The sequence below is a fragment of the Theileria equi genome, chromosome 3 (assembly GCF_000342415.1).
Source record: "Theileria equi strain WA chromosome 3, complete sequence".
Lineage (NCBI taxonomy): Eukaryota > Apicomplexa > Aconoidasida > Piroplasmida > Theileriidae > Theileria > Theileria equi.
Genome location: NC_021367.1, coordinates 177,860 through 198,451, shown reverse-complemented (window position 1 = coordinate 198,451; position 20,592 = coordinate 177,860). Strand labels below are relative to the sequence as shown.

The 20,592-nt window shown below is 40.1% G+C and overlaps 8 protein-coding genes across 8 annotated transcripts; 4 read left to right on the top strand and 4 right to left on the bottom strand.

Annotated features, from left to right (window-relative positions):
• Positions 1-195: 195 nt before the first annotated feature.
• On the top strand, positions 196-4,767 carry BEWA_001140 (ABC transporter, ATP-binding protein domain-containing protein; the record flags this gene model as incomplete). Its single annotated transcript, XM_004830316.1, has 1 exon — positions 196-4,767. One exon carries the CDS (start codon positions 196-198, stop codon positions 4,765-4,767), a length of 4,572 nt encoding a protein of 1,523 aa, XP_004830373.1.
• Positions 4,768-5,088: 321 nt separating this feature from the next.
• Positions 5,089-6,051, bottom strand: BEWA_001130 (haloacid dehalogenase-like hydrolase family member protein; the record flags this gene model as incomplete). Its single annotated transcript, XM_004830315.1, has 1 exon — positions 5,089-6,051. One exon carries the CDS (start codon positions 6,049-6,051, stop codon positions 5,089-5,091), a length of 963 nt encoding a protein of 320 aa, XP_004830372.1.
• Positions 6,052-6,398: 347 nt separating this feature from the next.
• Positions 6,399-8,871, bottom strand: BEWA_001120 (T-cell immunomodulatory protein precursor, putative; the record flags this gene model as incomplete). Its single annotated transcript, XM_004830314.1, has 5 exons — positions 6,399-6,570; positions 6,608-6,748; positions 6,784-7,073; positions 7,134-8,387; positions 8,710-8,871. The coding sequence occupies 5 exons, from the start codon at positions 8,869-8,871 to the stop codon at positions 6,399-6,401; spliced, it is 2,019 nt and encodes a 672-aa protein (XP_004830371.1).
• A 1,568-nt stretch (positions 8,872-10,439) lies between these two features.
• BEWA_001110 (signal peptide-containing protein) lies at positions 10,440-11,246 on the top strand (the record flags this gene model as incomplete). The annotated part of the gene is made up of 1 exon (XM_004830313.1): positions 10,440-11,246. One exon carries the CDS (start codon positions 10,440-10,442, stop codon positions 11,244-11,246), a length of 807 nt encoding a protein of 268 aa, XP_004830370.1.
• Positions 11,247-11,593: 347 nt separating this feature from the next.
• Positions 11,594-12,775, top strand: BEWA_001100 (hypothetical protein; the record flags this gene model as incomplete). The annotated part of the gene is made up of 1 exon (XM_004830312.1): positions 11,594-12,775. One exon carries the CDS (start codon positions 11,594-11,596, stop codon positions 12,773-12,775), a length of 1,182 nt encoding a protein of 393 aa, XP_004830369.1.
• A 193-nt stretch (positions 12,776-12,968) lies between these two features.
• On the bottom strand, positions 12,969-14,483 carry BEWA_001090 (cysteine protease). Its single transcript, XM_004830311.1, has one exon. It carries the CDS (start codon positions 14,319-14,321, stop codon positions 12,996-12,998), a length of 1,326 nt encoding a protein of 441 aa, XP_004830368.1. The 5' UTR covers positions 14,322-14,483; the 3' UTR covers positions 12,969-12,995.
• Positions 14,484-15,232: 749 nt separating this feature from the next.
• BEWA_001080 (hypothetical protein) lies at positions 15,233-16,080 on the bottom strand (the record flags this gene model as incomplete). Its single annotated transcript, XM_004830310.1, has 6 exons — positions 15,233-15,280; positions 15,324-15,417; positions 15,453-15,586; positions 15,622-15,708; positions 15,778-15,858; positions 15,958-16,080. The coding sequence occupies 6 exons, from the start codon at positions 16,078-16,080 to the stop codon at positions 15,233-15,235; spliced, it is 567 nt and encodes a 188-aa protein (XP_004830367.1).
• Positions 16,081-16,194: 114 nt separating this feature from the next.
• BEWA_001070 (hypothetical protein) lies at positions 16,195-20,535 on the top strand (the record flags this gene model as incomplete). The annotated part of the gene is made up of 4 exons (XM_004830309.1): positions 16,195-16,548; positions 19,984-20,105; positions 20,140-20,367; positions 20,428-20,535. Exons 1-4 carry the CDS (start codon positions 16,272-16,274, stop codon positions 20,533-20,535), a joined length of 735 nt encoding a protein of 244 aa, XP_004830366.1. The 5' UTR covers positions 16,195-16,271.
• Positions 20,536-20,592: the final 57 nt, after the last annotated feature.

The following is a 20,592-nucleotide window of genomic DNA, read 5'->3' as shown; positions in this document are numbered from 1 at the left end:
CATTGTTCCTGATATGTTTCGGCTTTAAAACCGCAGATTCTTGGTTTTCCTTGACCGTTTGTAGTTTAAATCTGTCTACTAGACAGTAAAGGCTAGACAGAGCGAGGAGATTACCTTTGACTTCTCTAACCAGAATTATTCTTCCGAGCATGTAGACAAGGTATAGACATTCGTATAAGAGATTATGCTTTGAGAATGATGGTAGATAAAGGGGATAAGATCCCGGAAGTGTATGATCATCACTTTTGGGAGAGTGAGGTGGAGGTGGTAAGGAAAAAGACACTGACACATGATGGGAAGAAGTTTCGCTACTTTGATGACAATGGTGTCTTCAACTTTGTCTTTATGCTATGGATGTTCAAGTGGGTTAAGGAAACGTCAAAGAGGTATCTAGATCCTTATATGCTCCACCCACTTCCACTGGCTGACCAGATTCTCAAATGGCAGCCTATTCTTTCTAAGCATATTAGTGATGGTATCGCAAGTCTGGAGGCATATGAAGCTCTCAGTGAAGATGAGAAGAAGAAAGCCAAGAAGCCTGTGAGATACATTCTGTTCAGGGCTGTAATGTTGACCTACTGGAAGAGACTCCTTGCTATACTAGTTGGTGTGGTAGTGGTTAATGCAATTGGTATGAGTGTAGCTATTTTCCTGCACAAGTTGCTTAGATTTTTATCAGAGGAAGATTTTAAATTTGTGACGTTTTTATCCTTGACTATTTTGATCATTATATTAGAGCAGATAAAGATGATCGGTATGAGTCATCTTGACTACTGTTTGGAGAGAGTTTCTTTTCTTATGGATTCTTGTCTGCGCGTTACTATATTTCAACACGGTTTATGCTACAGAAGGAGTCCATTTGGAAACTTCCAGTCCAAGGAAGGAACTTGCAAGAGCATCATTCATAGTTGCTCTGGAGAGGATGTATGCGCGGATAATCCATTGCTGTGCCCAGCGAGGAGATACAAGAATAGTGATGTTACTCCTAAAATATACGCTTTAACTCTGAACGATCCATTCTACATTCCCTTCTTTGTGGAATTCATTACGGGTATGATTGACTTTTTGACTGCGTTCGTCTACGGCATGATTCTCATGCACAGCCAATTCAATGTAAAGTCTCTGACCATTCTACTGGTCTCCCTTTCCTTTGTTGTATGCATGGTTGTTGTGGAGATTACAAATGGTTTCCTCATGAGGTACTACTTGGGTATCAGGGATCACAAAATTGCAAGGGCCAATGAGGTCATTGTCTCTTCATTGAAGCTGGTTGAGACAATGTCACTGGATGACATCGGTCATAATATGATAACTGAGACTAGAAACGACGAGCTAGTGTTGGTATTCATCCGTTTCTTTTTATCACTCGTCAACAAGGTTTTCATGACATCTATCATGTGTGTGAACATTATCATCTTGGTCACTGACTTTGTCGGACAAGTCGAGGATGCTACCAACGTTGAGAGCATTGATCCTTCGGGACTCTTGGCATCCATCTTTGTTATTATGAAGATCATTGGCCCATTGTATTTGGTGCCTGTGAAATTGAGATTGTTAACATGTGCTTTAAATTCGTTTTTGAGGGTAGAAGCCTTCTTCAGAACTTGTTCTCCAAACTTTTATCTTCCTGATAACAGGTTTACTGGGGATATTCCTCTGCCAGAGGCGCTACCTGATGAGGATAAGACACTGCCAAAGGGCCTAGTTGTGATGTTAAAGAAGGCCTCCTTTGCCTGGGTCAATAGCAGGAAGGATCTCCTAGACAATACTGGTACTACTTGTCTTAGGAACCTTGACTTTGTCCTCAATACTGGTGACCTTGCCATCGTTACCGGTGCTAAAGGTTCTGGAAAGACCAACTTTGTCAAGGCCATTCTTGGTGACATGACTTTGGTAGAAGGATCAATGGCTGTATTGCCTCTCTCTACCAACATGCCAATATTCTATGCCTCTCAGGATGTATGGCTTCAAAAGGGTACCATCAGGGCTAACATTACCTTTGGCCACAGATTTGATGAGGATATCTACAAGACAGTTCTGAAGGCTATTGAACTTGAACATGACATTTCCACTTGGGAAGGAGGTGACATGCGTAAGATCTCTGAACATGGCTACTCCCTCAGTGGAGGTCAGAGAGTCAGAGTTGGACTTGCTCGTGCCATCTACGCTTACCTCATATTCAACAAGGCAAATAGAGAGGACAGTAATGCCAAGTGTTCCTTCCTTGTAGTATTGGATGACTCATTTACTGGTCTAGATCCATTTGTAGCCAAGACAATCTTCAAGAACTTGTTTGAAAAGGGAAGAGGTCTACTCTCTGGTGGTGATGTTGCCACAGTTCTGACAATTTCCAAGCGTATTTTGGAAGCTTGTGTATCATCAGAGTCGCCAGAATCATATCCAGATGCCCCAATATACACATTGAGGAATGAGACTCTTGTGCATGAGAACATGCTCAGATCATTCATGAAAAACAAGACTGAAGATGTTCGATATCCGGTGACTTCAATAGATAAAATGGAACTTCAGTCTGTACCATTTGATGTTCTTAGGAGGTGTAGTTCGGATGACTATACTAGGTTTGGACGCAAAAGGTCTACGGAATTTAGATACTCTGATTCTCCCACAGTTCAACATTTGTATGATAAGAACAAGACTAAAAATTATAAAAGTGACATCATTAGACAATTTAAGGTTTACTTCAGTGCTGCCAGTTGGCCGGTATTTTTGTTCCTCTTCCTTACTTTAATATTTGCAACTTTGGATAACACCAAGTTTATTATTGCTTCAAAGGTTTCGGATTCCGTTGTTGATTACACTAAAAAACACGGTGCTGTGGATACAACATCGTTTTCGGATATCAAAAACTATTCTGTTAAGGCTCTCAGACGGATCGTGATTATCTCGGTATCTGTTATGGTTGGAGCTATCTTGCGTATACTTTCAATGACAAAGGCTTCTGTTAATGTTTCACGCAGGGTTCATGAGTATTGTATCAATTCGGTCTTTGTGAACAGTTCTACGGTTCTAAAGATCAAGAAGTCGTTGGGCAGTGTCATTACTTTTCTCTATATGGATACGTTCTTCATTGACAACCTACTGAGCTACTTCATTCACGATGTTTCTCTCTTGTTAATTGAATCTAGTGTTCATCTTATTACCTTGTTCTTCATGGTACCGTGGTCTACTCCACCTGCCCTCATTCTTTGCTTTATTATTTTCCGGTACATTGTATGTCACTATGTAAAGTCGTGCAGGAATCTTTATTTTTCTCGTTTAGAGACATACGCTCAGATTGATTCTACAATTGAGTCGGCCATATCTGGTGCACAAATTTACCGTAGTTTCAAAAAGGAATGGGAATTGATACACGCAATGACTGAACATGCTGATTACAACATTAGATGCAGCTACGTTAGCAAATCTGCTATGACTTGGAGTTCTATTGCCTCTAGATGTTTGTTCTCATCATTAGCTTTGTTCATTCTTGTCCTCCCTCTTGTTAGATCAAGATTGTTTGATATAGAGGTAAAGATTGGTTATTACAGTATGGCCTATTCCATATTTCTTAATCTAAACACAACATTTATAACATTTCTAAGACTTCATTGCTCCTTGGAATTTTACATGGGTTCGTTTAGAAGGTTCGAGAACTTTGTCCTTCCAAACACCAAGATTAAGTTTGACAAAAGGAGGAACATTCACCAGACCGATGTTATTGTTGACCATTCTGCATCAACTGGAGATGGTAAGCTATCCAGCGATAACATCAAAAGCACCCTTCGTAGAAGACGTCATAACGAGTATGCTGAGAGAAGAGCTGCTAGATGTACTAGTCTCAAGATGCTCTTCTTTAAGCACCAGGTTAATTTGTTTGACGTGTCCAAGTATGCAGTTCCAGGTACTACTAGGATAAAGTTGGATAATGTGAGCGTGCACGTTGTCTCCAGGGATTCCAATGAGAAGCATGCCATTCTCAAGAATGTTACATGCTCAGCTGATACCTCGGACATTATTGGAGTCATTGGTAGAACTGGCGCAGGAAAGTCTACCTTATTGTCAGTACTTCAAAATTTGGCAAGGAATAGAGAAGGTTCTGTATTCTTAGATGGCTGTGATTTGAATGATATGCCAAAGAATGTGACTAGACAGATCATCGGAGTACTTCCTCAACTGCCCTTCGTATTCAGAGGTTGGACTGTTCGCAGATTCATTGACCCTAGAATGCTATTTGAAGATGCTGATATTGAAATGGCCCTGGAAAATTGTGGCTTGCTCAAGTTTGTTGAGAACCTCTCAGGTGGCAAGGGTCTTGATACCATCATTATACCTGACCATTACCATAAGGATCTACCAGATTATCTCAAGAGAGCTTATTATGGACCTACCCTGAAACCTGACGATTCTTCCGCAGACAGTGTCAACGTTGACCATGGTATGGTCCTTTCAAACTCACAGCTACGCACACTTTCAGTAGCAAGACTAGTGCTCTACAGAGAATTCTTCAAGGTTCTCTTGGTTGATGAGCCACCGGAAGATGAACTTGGAGTAACAAAGGAGGGTGTTCACCTTTATGGACTTGCCAAGACACACTTCCAACACTGTACAACATTTATTGCAGCCCACGATGTTGACGTTTTGCGTCTCTGCACTTCAGTTTGGGTCTTCCACAAAGGTTCTCTCATCAAGACCTGCAGGACAGAGGATGTTATAGACAGCGGGTCACTCTCCAAGATTATAGAGGACTGTATCACTACACACGCTTAATGCAGCATGCCGGTTTTTAGACTTTAAAAAGCCACTGTTTTGTCACATTGGCACTAAAATTGAATATAATTGACTCTATGATTTCTTGTACGCAGATGAGAATAATAGTCAGCCTCCCAAAGGGTAACTACTCCATCCATAACATTGCTGAACAGCAGTCCCTTGGGGAATAACTCTACATAGACGGTTGACAACGGGACAAGAGAGGGAACTGGCAAGACGCTGATAGTGACTAGTCTCCTAAATTATTGCGCAGTCCACCTCTTAACTGCCTAAACATGCATGGTAAAACTGCATTAATTAGTCAATATGGTAGAGAACCTATAAATCGTATGTGAGTTTGAGGGCCTTTGCAACTGCTCCTTGGTCACAGGTCTCCTCTAACACCCATTTTGCGTGCTTCTTAACTTCATCTGGTGAGTTGCCAACTGCAAATGAGACATTACAAAACTCCATAGCTTCTGTATCATTATCTCCATCACCAATAAATCCATAGTCTTCTGGTTTTCCTCCAGAATGCTTGATTAAAGTGGAAAATGCAGACCCTTTGGTAATCCCTGGAGGAGACAAAGCAATGCCATCTACTCCAACATATTTCTCAACATAGTCCACACCCCTCTCAAGACCAGGAATATCAAAGGTCCTTGATTGAATGAAAACTTCAGCCACACCAATATCTAGGATCGTGCCAATTACTTCTAGCCTTGGAAATATTACATTCAGTGAGTCAAAAATGTTTTGGAACTCCTGGTCAAGTTCAGCGAGAGAATAAAATGCATCTTTTGTGCAAAAGAGGCATTTATCCTTGAGATTTTCAGCCACCAAACGTTCCGTGATCGCTTCTAAGACTGTATTTGAAAATGGCTTGGAATAAATGAGATTTCCGTCTTTATCGTAAACTATTGAGCCGTCATTGTATACACCAGGGTAACCATTATAACCTGTCTTTGTCTTGAACTCTTCTCCTACAACGTTCATTGCTGATGTAAGAGATCTTCCAGTGCAAAAGAATGGCGTATAACCCTTCTTCCTCACCTCTGCGAAAGCCTCGATGTTCTTCTCAAAACTTTCCTTATTATTAGTGTGTAATGTCCCGTCAATGTCAATTCCAAAGTACTTTGGTGGACTCTCTGGCTTTACAAACTGGGAAATATCTCTGGGAGAGGTGGGCTCCGAGAAAGAGGAATATGTAGAACTATTCCTTCTCAGTCTTCCATCATCGCCATTCCCAGTTGAGGCAAATCTGAGGGCGAGGATAATATACAAGACTGATAAAAGCCTCATTGTGTGGGATTTGCGGCAATAATCCACATTAAATCTGAGATCTATACAGCTTAAATGCATGGGGTGAGAACAAATTAACTACGGGGTTTCTTCCATGTGCAAGACTTATTTTCTATTCCTTACAGTTATACATTGCTCTACAACCTGTATGTTCTAGTAGCTTCTTCCGGGTTTCCTGAAAGACCTTACCTGTGCCTTGCATGAGTAACTGGATAAATGTCCAGCCCGAAAAGTAGTTGACTCACGATAGAGAAAGATTCCAAAATTCAGAGTACCGCTACTCACATAATAAGCACAACCACCAGATAAAAGATTCAGATAACATAACAAGATAGATTAGCATCAAATCAATTAATGATAAACTTTTGTCTAAAACCCTTTGCTTGTTCAGAATCCTCTCGCTTTTCCTTTAGGTCAAAAATGAGAATCATGAGTCCAAACACTACCAGGCATGTTAGAGTTGCGATTAATATGGTATAAATTTTTTTGGATGGACTCAAGCTCAATTTGAGTATCCAACTGTAGTATAACGTTATTATTACATGTAAAAACATACTCGTTCGGCTTGGGCAGTGGAAATGGTATCGTCATTACACTGCAGTTTGGGATGATTGAGATCCACATGTTACTATAGGCTTTACTAGAAGTTGGCATGCCCAGATAGAATTCTTCAACATAATTATTTGTTTCTCCCAATCTATTGCAAATTTATTAGGAGATAAATGCACTTACCCAAAAATATTGAATGGAGGTAATAGAGGTGAATGCGCCGACTGTGAACGCAGTGTAGTGATCTTTGGTGATTTATTTCCATCAAAATCGATAACAGTTATTTTGTATGTCGGACCATGTGCATTAAATCCGGATGAAAATGTATTTTCCAATAGCTTAGATTCATCCAGTACGAAATTCCTAGTCATGACCTTCATAAACAATCCAATCTGTTCATTAACCAGCGAATAAAAACGACAAGTTATCATTCCATTCGCATCATTTAAAAACACAAGCAAATTTATAATACCCTGGATGATATGTATAAGTGAAAAGGGATATAGAATATGAAGTAGATTATAGATACTTACATTCTCAAAAAGGTCTAGCGTCACGGCTCTATCGATTCGTTCCCCTTGATCCCTTGGGACGAATATTTTAATTGGTTGTGAAAATTTTGGTGTATCACCCTCTAGAAACAAGTTCTTGTAAACAAGCACAACATCCGATTCACTAGTTGCTTCGTACAGTGATGAAAAACTCTTTCCTGGGTCATAAAGGTTAACGATCAAATCTGGATATCCATTGTTATTAAAATCTCCAACAGAAACTCTAAACATTCCTACAGAACCCATGGTTTTCGCAATGGAAAGAGAATAGTCATTTGTGAAAACCATGTCCGAATGTATGCACAAATTTGAAGCATGTCTGCACTTGTTAGGTTGCCCATTTTGCCATAACTTGGAACAAAATGGGATTTGACCATTGTATATTACATTAATCTCACATTCAGTATATAATAAGATGTCCTCGGACGGAGAAATTGGAAGATTCTGCGCCTTTTTGCAGTGAGGAATTAAAACATCTAGAGTTCCATCTCCGTTTAAATCATGGAATGAAATTTGTCCATAATTCTTTGGAACAGAAATACTATCCTTATACTTTTTATACACCAGGGTTCCATCTGCATAACTTGTCAAGTAAATGTCCAAAAAAACGGAATTATTTCTCATTACATGAAGCACCAAGTCAGCTCTGCAATCCCCATTCATATCTACAAATGCACTGCTATGTGGATTCACAATTTTCCCATCTATCTGATCAAAGTTAACATATGGAATGTTTTCTAATGTATATGGAATATATCTGCTCTTTGTCCTAAGCCATACAAATATTTGGTCCTGATTTTCGGAATCACTCTGTACCAAAATGTCTACCATTCCATCACCATTTATATCAGCCAGTAGTGGATGTATCGTGGTATAGCCGTAGACATTCGAATTTGTAATTGGAGGCTTTGATGTACTAGTATGCATCTTTGTGATGGGATTTACCGGCGAATTTTGTGCAGACTTTGTTCCATCTACACCAGTTGGAAAGTCTATTTCTTCTCTAGAGTCCCATTGTACCGATAATTGCCCACTTTCTTGATCTTGATATAACCCTAGAAGATAGTAGATACCTTCCTCCTTTTCCATAGTCAACAAAATATCCAACACATTGTCTGCATTGAGATCTGTAGCTACGGAGCCAACACATTTTCCAGTAACTGTTATATTTTGGTGTACGACAGCGTTTTTGTTAACATCGGTATGAACGTATACTGTACTCTTGTATCCCTCCCCCTAAATATTAACGTTGAGTCAAGTATAGTGTACAATATGCATACGAATATTAGCAAATGGAGCCAGAGTTACGCGTGTTCTAGACATATCTCAGCTGTATCACTGGTGGCTTTTACACAGTACAAGTTTTCAGAGTCTAATATCCATATAACCGTCTAAATTACCACTCTATCCCGTCAAATTTCCGCTTAGATAGAAAGCATATCATACCGTTTCTTTGGCAAATTCCGTGGACTATATGGCCTATTATAGTTCAACCCTAGTGGATTCATGTCTAGAGTCGCGCAACTCCGGTTCCCTTTGCGCATCAAGCATAACTTACATTGGCAAAAACGTGTACAGTGATGAAATCGATCCCTCCGTCATCGTCATAATCTCCAAAATCTGAGATAATCCCGCGCGATGTAAACTTTTGAGATAAAAGTTTGTATTCGTAGCACAAACAGCAAGTTTGTAGCAATAGCAGGATGTATGTGTACCACATGGTGGAGATCAAACCGATTTTTTACTCATTTGCCCTTAAATGGACGTATTTATTCCCCAATCTGTACCTTTTCTCTTGATACGCTTTTATTTATAGGCCTTTGGCATAACTTTGAAACGTCTTGGCTTATGCGCCATAAACGAATGGATTTCCCTAAAAGCACATGCCGTAGCTTCACGGCAGCTGAAATTTTCAAAATGAGAAAATTCCACGCAAAACAACGAAAATTCTTTGTATGGCAACAAAAATGAAAAATGTGTTGGCTACCTTGTGGGAAGCGCAGTGTGGTGAGTACTCGTCTCTCAGGGACCAGTTGCCAAGATTCACGGAGGCAATTGTAAGAATTGGTTTTGTATAGCTGGAAGGGAGGGGCTGGCTCCAGGATGAAGCATGTGGATCCGAGGGACGATGTGACTCCAAATGGACAAATTCCATAAAATGTGTAAGTAAGTGAACAGCCAACATACCATGAATTTAGAATGCATATGATGTAAAATAAGGCCATGGCAAATGAAGTACGTTTAGAATCCACTAGGGTTGAACTATCACCGATCATGCAGTCCATAAAAGTAGCTACAATAGGTCAGGACCCGAGGAGTTATAGGAAACAGAACGAACTGTTACGGGGGAGGAAATCTCGGCTGATGGAGCGAGGATAGGAGACTACTCATGGATCTCAGAGTTTTGAATAAGCACACTATCTCTGAATATGGAGGATGACTAATGTACTAACGTTAAAGATAGAAAACCGATTAAAATCTGGATTATGCAAGGGTGATAGGGACAGTTTTTGTGTGAAATAAGAGCATTTACTCTAGATGGTAAAATACAAGGTGGAGGCCAGATAGAAGCTGGAAGGTCCATAGAAAATGTTAGGGAGGTAGCAGTATATTTTTAGAATGGCGATGACGGTGTACCTATCCTACTTGGTATTATCACTACTAATGCTATAACTACCTATTATGCCAAGAGTAAGGAAGGTGGCAAAGATTGGAATCTTACCCTCATCACTCTTACATCTTAACTCAAATATGAGGATCTCTAAAGGAACTAGATGACCTTAACTGTTACAACAACAAAGCGGTTACCATGGATCTATTTCGTTATAAACTCGGAAAATGAGAATATAAGAACTACCAAAATGTTTACTCTACGGGATTAATTAAAGGGTGAACTAGTAATTGGTACAGTGCATTATGGAGAATATATTATATACCATGACACTGAGGGCTAATTAAAGAAAATTTAAGTAAGATGCAAGTCTATAGATGGAGTAATACCTTCACTATATCGCCTTTCAATCACTGTAAGCATGCTGAAATTGTGATGAATTATTCTCTCAATTTTACAATAGCGGACTGTTAACACTGTAGCCGCATTAGTATATGTGAGGATGACAATGTGTTTGTGTAAACTAAAGTATAGAAACGCGCAACGACTAGGGAATTATATTTGCATAAAAAATATGTTGTTATAGCAGCAGATGCACAGGAATTTATAAAATTATTCCCCATATCTAGTTGTCAATCTCTAGTATACCACCGCTATACATTCTACCACAAACAACAATGAATGCACTTCTGAGAGTACCCCTTCTGCTCACTATCTTCTTGTCTACAAAGAGTGCCCTAGGAGACTATGGAAATCTACACTCCGAAACTGAGGAGATTAGGTCAATTATAGTCATTGATAACGATTTCGAGGATGCGGAAGATGTCGAAGAGGACCCACAAAGGATTCCAATCACCCTTGACATAGCTATGGAGGTGCCTGCTATAATTACGGCAACAAACTTTTCTGGCGCATTTTATTATGAGATTGACCAAGACTACCATGAAGATTACAAAATTGGTGATGTAATGGATGACTGGGAAGTGATTTCTGAGGACAACGACCTAATTGTGGAGAGATTTGTATACTTTTGCAGAGAAGATGATGGGAGAAAGGTTGTTAGAATCACTGATTATTGCATAGAGGACAACGGGGAAATTATCTCTAAGGTTAACGAGCTTGTAAAGGAACCAGGATCTCATTATCTACCACTGACGAGATACCATATAGAAATCGACATAATCTCCAATGACCTTCCCAACGAGATTGAACGCATTACAGATCCGTCTGGAGAGACGGTATTCAGGGTAAGGCCACAATCGATCAACACTGCCTACATTGGCTTGGTGAGATATGGCGACCTCCCGGTAGACGAACTGCTGAGAGATTGTATTATTGAGAAGATTGTCATCCTGGATACAAGTGGCATGAATCCAAAGATTTGTGTTTTGTCACTCTTAAGAGAAAATAACTGGATCAGCTCAGAATACTCCTTTATAACAGATGAGAATGGAGGAAGAATAGTTTACGAAGATGATGAATAGGAACTTTATTAGAATGCAGAATACCTGTATAAAACACCAGGAATGATTTTAAAACGTAGTTTACATACTCGTCTATATATTTATATTACCAAAGACGAAGTTTAAAAACATGAATTATTTGAAAATTGAATGATTAAAAATGGGATTAACATGAAAAAAACATTTTTGTTACTCTTACAAATCATTTGGTATTAAGATTATTCTTTGATAACTCTTGGTTGCAGCAGCCTGCATCTAAGACATCTTCTACATAATAGATCTATAAACCCAACCAGACAATTCACATAGCCTATAGCGATTAATATCACGAAATATATTGTATAACGAAATAAACACTACTTGAAACCATGAATACCATCATACTCGGACTGACATTTTTCACTATTTTTTCAAGGTATACCTTAGCGACACGCGGAGGACAATATGACCCGTCTAGGGATGGAGAATATAGTGGCTATAGGTCAACTAATTTATCACAAAATTCTGCTCCAAAAGATCAGTTCGCTGAGCTCCAGACTAAGTTAAAACAGAACGCTATGGACGCAATAAATGCTATTGTGAAGAGAAATAAGCTAATGAAAGAGGTAATAACGCTCAAAAATAATGCATATGGAGCTGAGGCACACCTTAGAACATCCTCAGAAAGGGGACAAGAACAACTGAATACCTTAGAGGGGCAAATTTCCAGATTAATAAAGACTGAAACTTCAAAACTTACCAAGATATACCTTGATTCCAACTCTATGATACTGAAAATAAATAGAGTATTGGTTGGGGAATACAGTGATGATGCCATTCTAGCCAAAGTACAAGAGGCAAAGGAGATGTTGGAGAGGAATAAACCGGCACTTGAGGAACTCGAGAAAGACTATGAGGATAAGGTTATCAAGTTTGAGTGTATCCGAACGGTAGCAGGTAGAATGACTCAGTTTGAATCTTATTATATGGACAATTATAGATTGTTAGGTGGTCCCACTGAAAGTTTTGTAAATCCACAAATAACACAATCCTCTTCAAAGGCGGAAATAATTTTAATTGCTGATACCTTTGGAGCAAAACTTTCGGATATCATGAGTCAAATCATCAAAAACAAAGAAGGAGCGCAATCCTTAATTTACTTGGCAAATGAGATGGTTGAGGAGTCTTCACCCCTTATTTCCCCAATACCAAAGTCTGAAGGAACTCAAGTTATGCATGGAGCATACGATATCATGGAAAATAGAAAAAATACTATGGAAGAAGTTTTACATAGTATCAATGAACTAACAGAATCTGCACAACTGGATGCTGCCGGATCAAATAGCGGAATTGAAAGGTGTATAGTGGCCCTAGCAAATTTTAAAAATGATAAAATTCCCAGTGATTATGTACGAAATATTTGTGAAAACGCTTTTAGGAATGTAAAATTGGCTTTGACCATTATTAAAGATAAGAAAACTTTACTGGAATCAGACTATGAGAGGATGAATAGGTACTTTAGGGATATCAAATTTTTCTCTAACATGATAGATATTCGCATTGGCGTTTGAAATACTAACATCAATGGAATAATATGAAAATGTAGCAAACCATAGCTGTAACGAGTCATTAATGACGAACGCTGGTTTCCACGAGAGGGAAAAGTATATTACGTACCACCTATGACCTCCACCCTGAAACGCACCGAGTCAAAGCTACTTGTTGACTATGAAATTCGCATTAATTTATACGCTAATGTATATTCATACATATATAACTTATAGCAGACGGCTATAGCTTTTTGCTGTGGCACTTCAACGCGGGTGTGAAGCCAAATTCAAGAATGTCGCACTTGTCGGAACCTTCATCAGTACGCTCAAACCTGAAGAAACCGTTCTCTCCCCAGTCTGTTCCCCAGGAGTTTTTGACGATCCAGAAACGCTTGCCAGTTGCCTCATCATGGCCTTCGCCGACCAACAAAACAGCATGGTTGAGCTCTGGAGCACATTCTCCAGTGAATATACCACCCTTGTATGCTGTAAATTCCTTTGAAGCTGCAATAGCTACGATTGTTGGAGAAACAACAAGTGACTTGTTGAGGATATCCAAGCCAGTGTTGGCAAAGAAGCTATGAATAAAGACCTTGTCAGATGATGACACTACGCATTCTTCATTAGCGGCATGGTATGGAAGATCCTTTGAGTGTGAAATACCCTTGGCCTTGATGTATTCCAAAGCCTTGTTGGGGAGACCGCCCTCACAACCATTACTGTTTTCTTCGCAGTTGACCAACTCTTGTTCACTCAAGTCAAGGGCCTGACCTTTTTTGATCAAGTACAAACTTTCAACAGATCCAACAGCGGCAAAAGCCCAGCAGGAACCACAGTTGCCTTGGTCCTTGACAGGGGTGACACCATTAAGCTTTCTCCAATCCAGATCTTCACCATCAACGGAGTCTTCAACACCTAGACCCTTGGCAATTCTGACCTTATCCAAATGTTCTGGAGAAGTGAATTCCTCGGATGCTGATACTTCAAGACTCTTCTTGAGCTCCTCAACGGATAGGGCAGGGAATCTGAGATTGAATTCCTCATCAGTCATATCACTGAATTTGTTGATACCCTTCTCGTAAGACTCTTCGCCAGTCTGGGCCTTTACGGCGTTGTAGTTGTTACGGAAGGCCAAGAAACGAACACGGCGCTCATCGGCATCAGCGTGCTCGCGGGAGTAGAACTTGTTGAATTCGTCGAATTCCATCAAAGCTTCAAGCTCGGAAACATGATCAGCGCTAATGTAGCCGTTGCTGAACAAGTCAGTCAACTCCTCGACATGAGAAGCACGTTCTTTGGGCTCGGTGAGAACAAATTTTTCATCCAAGAATTGAGTGAGATTTTCCTTGAACGCAACAACGGCCCTGTGGCGAGCGACAAAGATGCCAGTAAGGGTAGAAGCCAATACAAGCAAGAGGAATGAAGCGGCGGAGAGAAAGATCACGTTGCGTCTCTTGGCAAAAAAACGACGGAAGAAGGAGGTCTGTTCCTCGGCAACTTCTACGTCATCGTCAATGCGATTGTCCATCAACCTCTCACTGGGATTAGCAGAAATAACGGCCACCATCTTGATCTTTAAAAAACGGGAGTATCAGACGATGCTATATAAATCCTTTATAAGACGTAATGATCTTCTATCGATGTGATAGACAGAAGGTATCTGAAAAATTAAAGAAAATTAGCGTTAAGCTGTGGTCCTGGACCTTTTAGTCTAATTTCAACTGACCGGATTTATGAGGAAGGTCACCACACATGGGCGGAAGAAATGGGTCCGCCCATAAGTAGATCCCAAACGAGAGATTTATGCATTCCTTTGACTTTAAACTTGCAGGAATACCACGTGTGACTTTGGAATGACTGGTGATAAGGTCATTCAAAAGGCCCATGTGTGAATTAAACCCAACAGACACACACACAAGCCCATAGACTATCCTAAGCCATGAAGAGGTCATTTATTCCTGGAAGTGATCCTGTTGTCCCAGTGAGGCGTTCCGAGGGAGCTGGAGCATTTTGTAGAGCGCTCTTCAGTGGCTATTCAATGACCCACTTATTCCTCTAGAGGTTCTTCTGCCCATATTTCTCAATGTCATTGTAATGATATGGTTGAATAAATACGGGAATAACCGTTGTATGGTCTTAGGAACTAATGCTAGAGGTTTTTCTAGTATCCAAAAGAGTGGTGCGGCCGCGGACGAGTTATGGCCTACAAGATCCCTTAGACAGCGTCTAGACGAGATTTTCATCCAAGGCTTTGGTAAAATTCCGTCCAAAGGCATGTAAATGTTACTGCATCAAACGACCATACATTGTCTAGACGTGGTTCCGGGGCTTTGTTATGGTCTTGTCAGTACAAGGCTCCCACCGACTAGCTACAATCCAGATAACGTATACTTTGGCTTCTTCAGGGAGTCTTGTAGTAATGATGACAGTAATGTCTATTTATGAACGCACAAATCCAAACGTTAGCCGATACTGTATTCATTTGTCTAATCTCTTGAGCATCTTTTCTTCACCCTTTAGCAGAATCTGCAAGGTTTGTGAATCATCAGTATGGATGCACAAAGCGAACCTGTCGGATGAACCTGTTTATTCTAGCAAATATCCCAGTCCCTCTATAATGCGATTCAATCTCTTCTTGCTTTACATTTGGTGGCATTGTAGAACTGCATGAAGGTGTATTGATAGAGGGATAAAGTACCTGCAATCCCGGTTTTCAGCCCATGCACGCAAATTTTGGTACGTTGTGGCTCCACAAATGTGTCTGTGAGTGACCATATTGTAGTAAAACGGGAGACCCCCGCACTTTGTCCTCTTGTCTAATTTCAGGAATAGCTGAATAGTGTATGAGGAAAATGAGCAAGACAAACCCTGTAGTGATCCTCATTTGAAACGTAAAACTTGTCAATGTGCACTTTGCAGTCCTTGACCACCTTGTCAATTACAACGTCCATGTCCTACATTTCAATGAGCAATAGAATTCACAGCTATACCATACAAAGCGCATTCATGGGACAGCAACTTACCTTGCAAAAGTCGCAATCCTCGCTGTGGAAGGCCAAGAGGTGAGGATACTTGTGGTTTCTGCCCAGGAATCCCAAGCCATTCTACACATTTGCGTTACTTGGGTGAATGAGCAAGTGGATGGTGGAAGGCCGGCAAATGCTCAAGAACATGACATGTAGAGAAGCAGGTGAGCAACAAACCTCGTTTGGGTACTTGTACTGAAAAGCTAGCGGAGCACGAGAGTATAAGCTGCTGGAATCCCGGACTGTTAGACATTTTACGAAAGCTGCGAGAGAAACAAAAACTATGAACTTTCCATACATGTTCCTATTCTCTCAAGACCCAAAACTCCGAATTTTTTGGCTCTGAGGTCCGTCTTTTGGTCGAGTGTGTAGTGGGCGCCACCACCGAACCAAACGGAGGGAATTTTCCTCGCCACAAGTTGAATTTTCAGCGAAATGACTAATAGAAGATAAATTTGGCCGTTTTGGCGAGATTCAGGACAAAAGTCGAAATGTGTGACATCGTTTGGCCAACCATTGCTATTTTGTCCCTAATTTCCACAAGATGCGCAAATTCCATAAAGATTCCAAAACTTCACACACTAAAAGGAATAGACAATGGGATATATACCACAAATGGGCTAGAATATGTACCAGTGTTCAGGGTCGTTGCTAACAATGGCTCGAATTTGACTTTAAATTTCAAGAATGAACCGAATGTCCTCTTTTTCTTGGATCCGAAGGATGCAATCGATCTCATGACTGAACTATCGCAAAGTTTTCCAAACGGTAAGTTGTATAAGCAGATGAATGGTGAACTGGGTGAATCTAAAAAAGAGCAGGATTTCTCACTGTGCAAGTACGACTGTAAGGAGTACTGAAACAGGTGACCTACCGACGTCCAAGACTAGGGAGTATATCACTGTGGAATGGGCGACCAGCGGGAGCTTAAAGAAGAGTGATAGAGACTCTATTAGCGAAGTGACTAGTACACAACGTATAGGAGCCTGTGTTGATAGCTGTTCATCTCGTTCTGTGGATAGTCTCTCTGACAGTGAGCTACTTGTGAGGAAGGATGAATGGAAAGTGAATACTGAAAAAAGATACTACTATAACATTATTTAAGAGATATAAAGTGGGATACTATAGAGTAACATGAATGCCTCCAAGCATAGATATCAAGTACAAATGCCCACAGAAACATAAGAAAGAAATTAGGGGTAAAAGTGAAAGAAAATGCGGATGTTCTAGGGATGTAACTCAATTTCTTGGAACAATTAGAAGTAAGTACAGTGAATATAAAGAATGTAAACACTATTCATCGGTATTCTCTATTTTAAATCTTAAATATGGTGAACAAGAGCTTAAAGATGAGAGTGAAAAGAAACTTACCACTAAACACTCTGGGATAAAAGAGGTATACAATTACTACAGTAAAACTTATGAAAATGATGAATATATAAAAAAACCGCTTATACTCAGACTCAAAGGACGTGATGGAGAGCACTGGTATGAAAACAAGGGAGATCCTGAAAATACTAAATGGAAGATTATCCCAGGTGGAGATAAAAACTTTTACAGTGGGTATACCCCAACTGAAGAACTTACTGAGAAGCTCATTAAACTCACCTGTGATCTGCGCAATCTCCACCACATAAACATTCGTGCAATACAAGATTATAATTGTGCATGCAATGAGACAAAAGTTACCGCTGTCAGGGAGAACGATGATGGATATGTTGAAGGATATAACAAGTACAGGCATGATTACAGCCAGGGTGATAAGTCAATTAGGTACAGAGATGTTGTTCTTAAATGGAGAGATCATGTAGATGATGAGTATGATGAACATCTTTCACTCAATGTCAATCAACAAACTCCTAATCTTTCTGTCTACTACTGGGACCAAGACCAGAGTCGTAAGAAGCCTCTTATTATTGGAGTAGCCGCTTTGGGTGCTACAGTTCATTACGGAAATGATAGGAGTGTAAGTACCAACGACAGTAACAAGAAATGGACTATGATAGAACCTAAAGACGAAATTGAACTCAAAGACCAAGAACTCGTAAAGGCGCTCCATAAACAAAAGTGTAAACTTTTTAGCCCGGTGATCATAGATGTCACCGAGACGAAGGAGTATAAAAACCCATACTGTGAAAAGGACGTGGGAAATAATTGTACAAATGAAATAACGGTCGAAAATTACGACAGTTCTAAACTTAACCTTAAGAACTACATAGTCAAAGTACACACCTATAACGAGAAAGGAGATAAAACTAAGACTTTTACCGTAACTGGTTTCAAAAATGGTCTCCATATTCAGGGGTTAACTCCTCCAATATGGAACGTTAAAGAGGCGATAGTCTTCCTTAAAAAGTGTGATTATAAGCCTCTTCTAGTCTATGTTGGCAGTAATGGTGAAGATGGAAATAGTAATACTCACAAATGGTACCAGAGAAAGAATAGTGGTAAGTGGGAAGAGGAAACTAAACTAGGAAGTGACCCTCCAGATAAGGTTGATAGTCTCGAGGATATTCTCAAGAGCACTAAGAAGGAACTAGAGCTTAACTGTCCAGAAGACATTAAGGAGTTAGAAGAGAAAGAACAGGCAAGAGAAAAGAAACTAACAGCATCTCCAGCGCTTGTAGTACAACCTCCACCACCGCCTCCTGTTCCTGTACAAAAAGCCCCTCAAGCGGATGACCCTTGTAGCGAAATTGGAATAGCAGACCTTGGTGAAAAACTATCGGAAGCAGTCAGTCATTTTACTAAACTTGGATCTATTGTAGCTGGCATAGCTGGACCTGTTGCCTTCGATGGAGCTATTAAACTGGCTGAGGATATTTTTACTACTGTCGCCCCTGAAGCCAGTAGTGAATGTTTTCAACAAACTCCTAAACCCGTTAAACAAGCACAAACACAACTACATTCCGAAGCAAGACCCGATGAAGTACAAGAACTAGATCCATCTGAAGACCAAGAAGCTGAAGGTCAGGATGAAGATGCTAGAGCTAAAGATGGTAAAGTTGGTGAAAAGGATAGAGATGATAATAAAATCTCCTAAACTTGAAACTCTTGCCTCTGAATCTTCTAATAGTAATGTTCCAGCAGCTGACTTATCTGACCAGGTTCCTGATACAGAGTCTGAGACTAAGATTCTTCTACAAGGAACTTCTGTGGAGGAAATGGCTGAGGACGCTATAGATGGCGAAAGAGGTAGTGATCCTAGGAGTGCTTTAAGACCAGGATCTGGTAGTGGAGATGATCAGAGTAATCTTATTCGACATACCGGTAGAGATAATGAAACTCCTACTGGAGGACCTGGTGCTACTAGTAAAGATGGTAAAGCTAGTGGTGATGAAGCTGAAGCTAAAGGTCATCTTCCTCAACCTGATGGTGAAGCTAGAGTCGATCAACATAGTAGTGGCGATAGTGATGCTCATCTTGGAAATCAACCTGAAAGTGGTAAAGGACTAGGCTCTGATGGTAGTCGAGCTAATAGTGAAGTTTCTAGAGCTCTTGGAGATACTGATTCTGCTAATGATATTTCTGGTGCTAGTGTTACTAGTCAATCTACTGGTAAAGATACTACTGAAGATACCTATTCTGCTCAACCTGTAACTCCTCAACAAAAACATGCTGGTAACTCATCTGACCAGGCTAATCCTACTCAAGATCAACCTCTTACTGATGGAGGTAGTGATAGTGAAGCTATAGTAGACTCTAAAGTTGAAACTGGTCATGCTGGTCCTCAAGGATCTCCTTCTCTTTCTCCTGCTGATACTCAAACTCAAGTTAAAGAAGCTCTTAAACAAGCTCGATCAGCCTCTCTTGGTCCTGGCCCTTCTCAAGGCCCTCTAGACTCTTCTGGCTCTGACAATTATACTAACATTATTAAGACTATCTCTATCAGTGTCTCTTCTGTTCTTGGTACTTCTGCCTTGGCTTGTTTTGCAGGATGGAAACTTTATAATCGCTATAGTGGATATCCTTTGGTACGTAACTTGCTATTAAGAAGTACTTCCATGGATATATACCTCTGATTTAGGCTTGCTTCTTCACTAAAAATTAAATATTGGATACTGGTATAGTAACATAAGATTGACTCTAAAATTCCATAGCTAAGGAACATTTAGCTTCAATATCACCGCTTCACCACTGTGATATCCATATTTGGCCCAGTTTCCACTCTTTTACATTCACCAGATTTACACTCATATTTAGGAAATGCCATTACAAAATTAAGGCTATGTGTATCGGATATGAGAGAATGGTTTGATTCAGTGGACCCTTCTAGGAAACACATCAAGGGTGCAAAATGCAAACTAGTACCATCTTCTCGCCAGGTTAGCACATTACAAATGTAAAACCCTTTTACAGCTTTTAAAGACGTATGACTACATGCATCCGGCAGATGCAAATTTCGTCCCTCTCTTTTACTCAACATCCATTGTTTGTGGTAACAGAGGTGGAGAGTCTAAACCGGACATTCTCGTATTTTTCGATTTTAACGACTTGATATCGCAAATAAACACTCTAAAGTCTCCAATAGAAAGGGAATATGCGCTTAGTAACATAAAGGTAACCTCACTTGTAGACCTTGTACTGGTAAGTAGTTGCCATTTTCACCTCTTGGATGTGATAATACAACAATTCAAAATGCTCTAGGACAATAAATTGGGAAACGTCACTCTGGTTCCAAGTAGAAAAAGCCTCGAATTTTGCAAAAGTGAGAGGTATTCGGATACAAAGTCATCGACATTTCTCGACGATTAATCGTTTGTCTGTCAGTTATCTGGTAGATATCGAGCTGCGCTCACTCTAAATCGCCTA

Excerpts from the sequence above, each read along its gene's own strand:
- BEWA_001090 (XM_004830311.1), bottom strand. The coding sequence starts at position 14,321 with ATGGTGGCCGTTATTTCTGCTAATCCCAGTGAGAGGTTGATGGACAAT.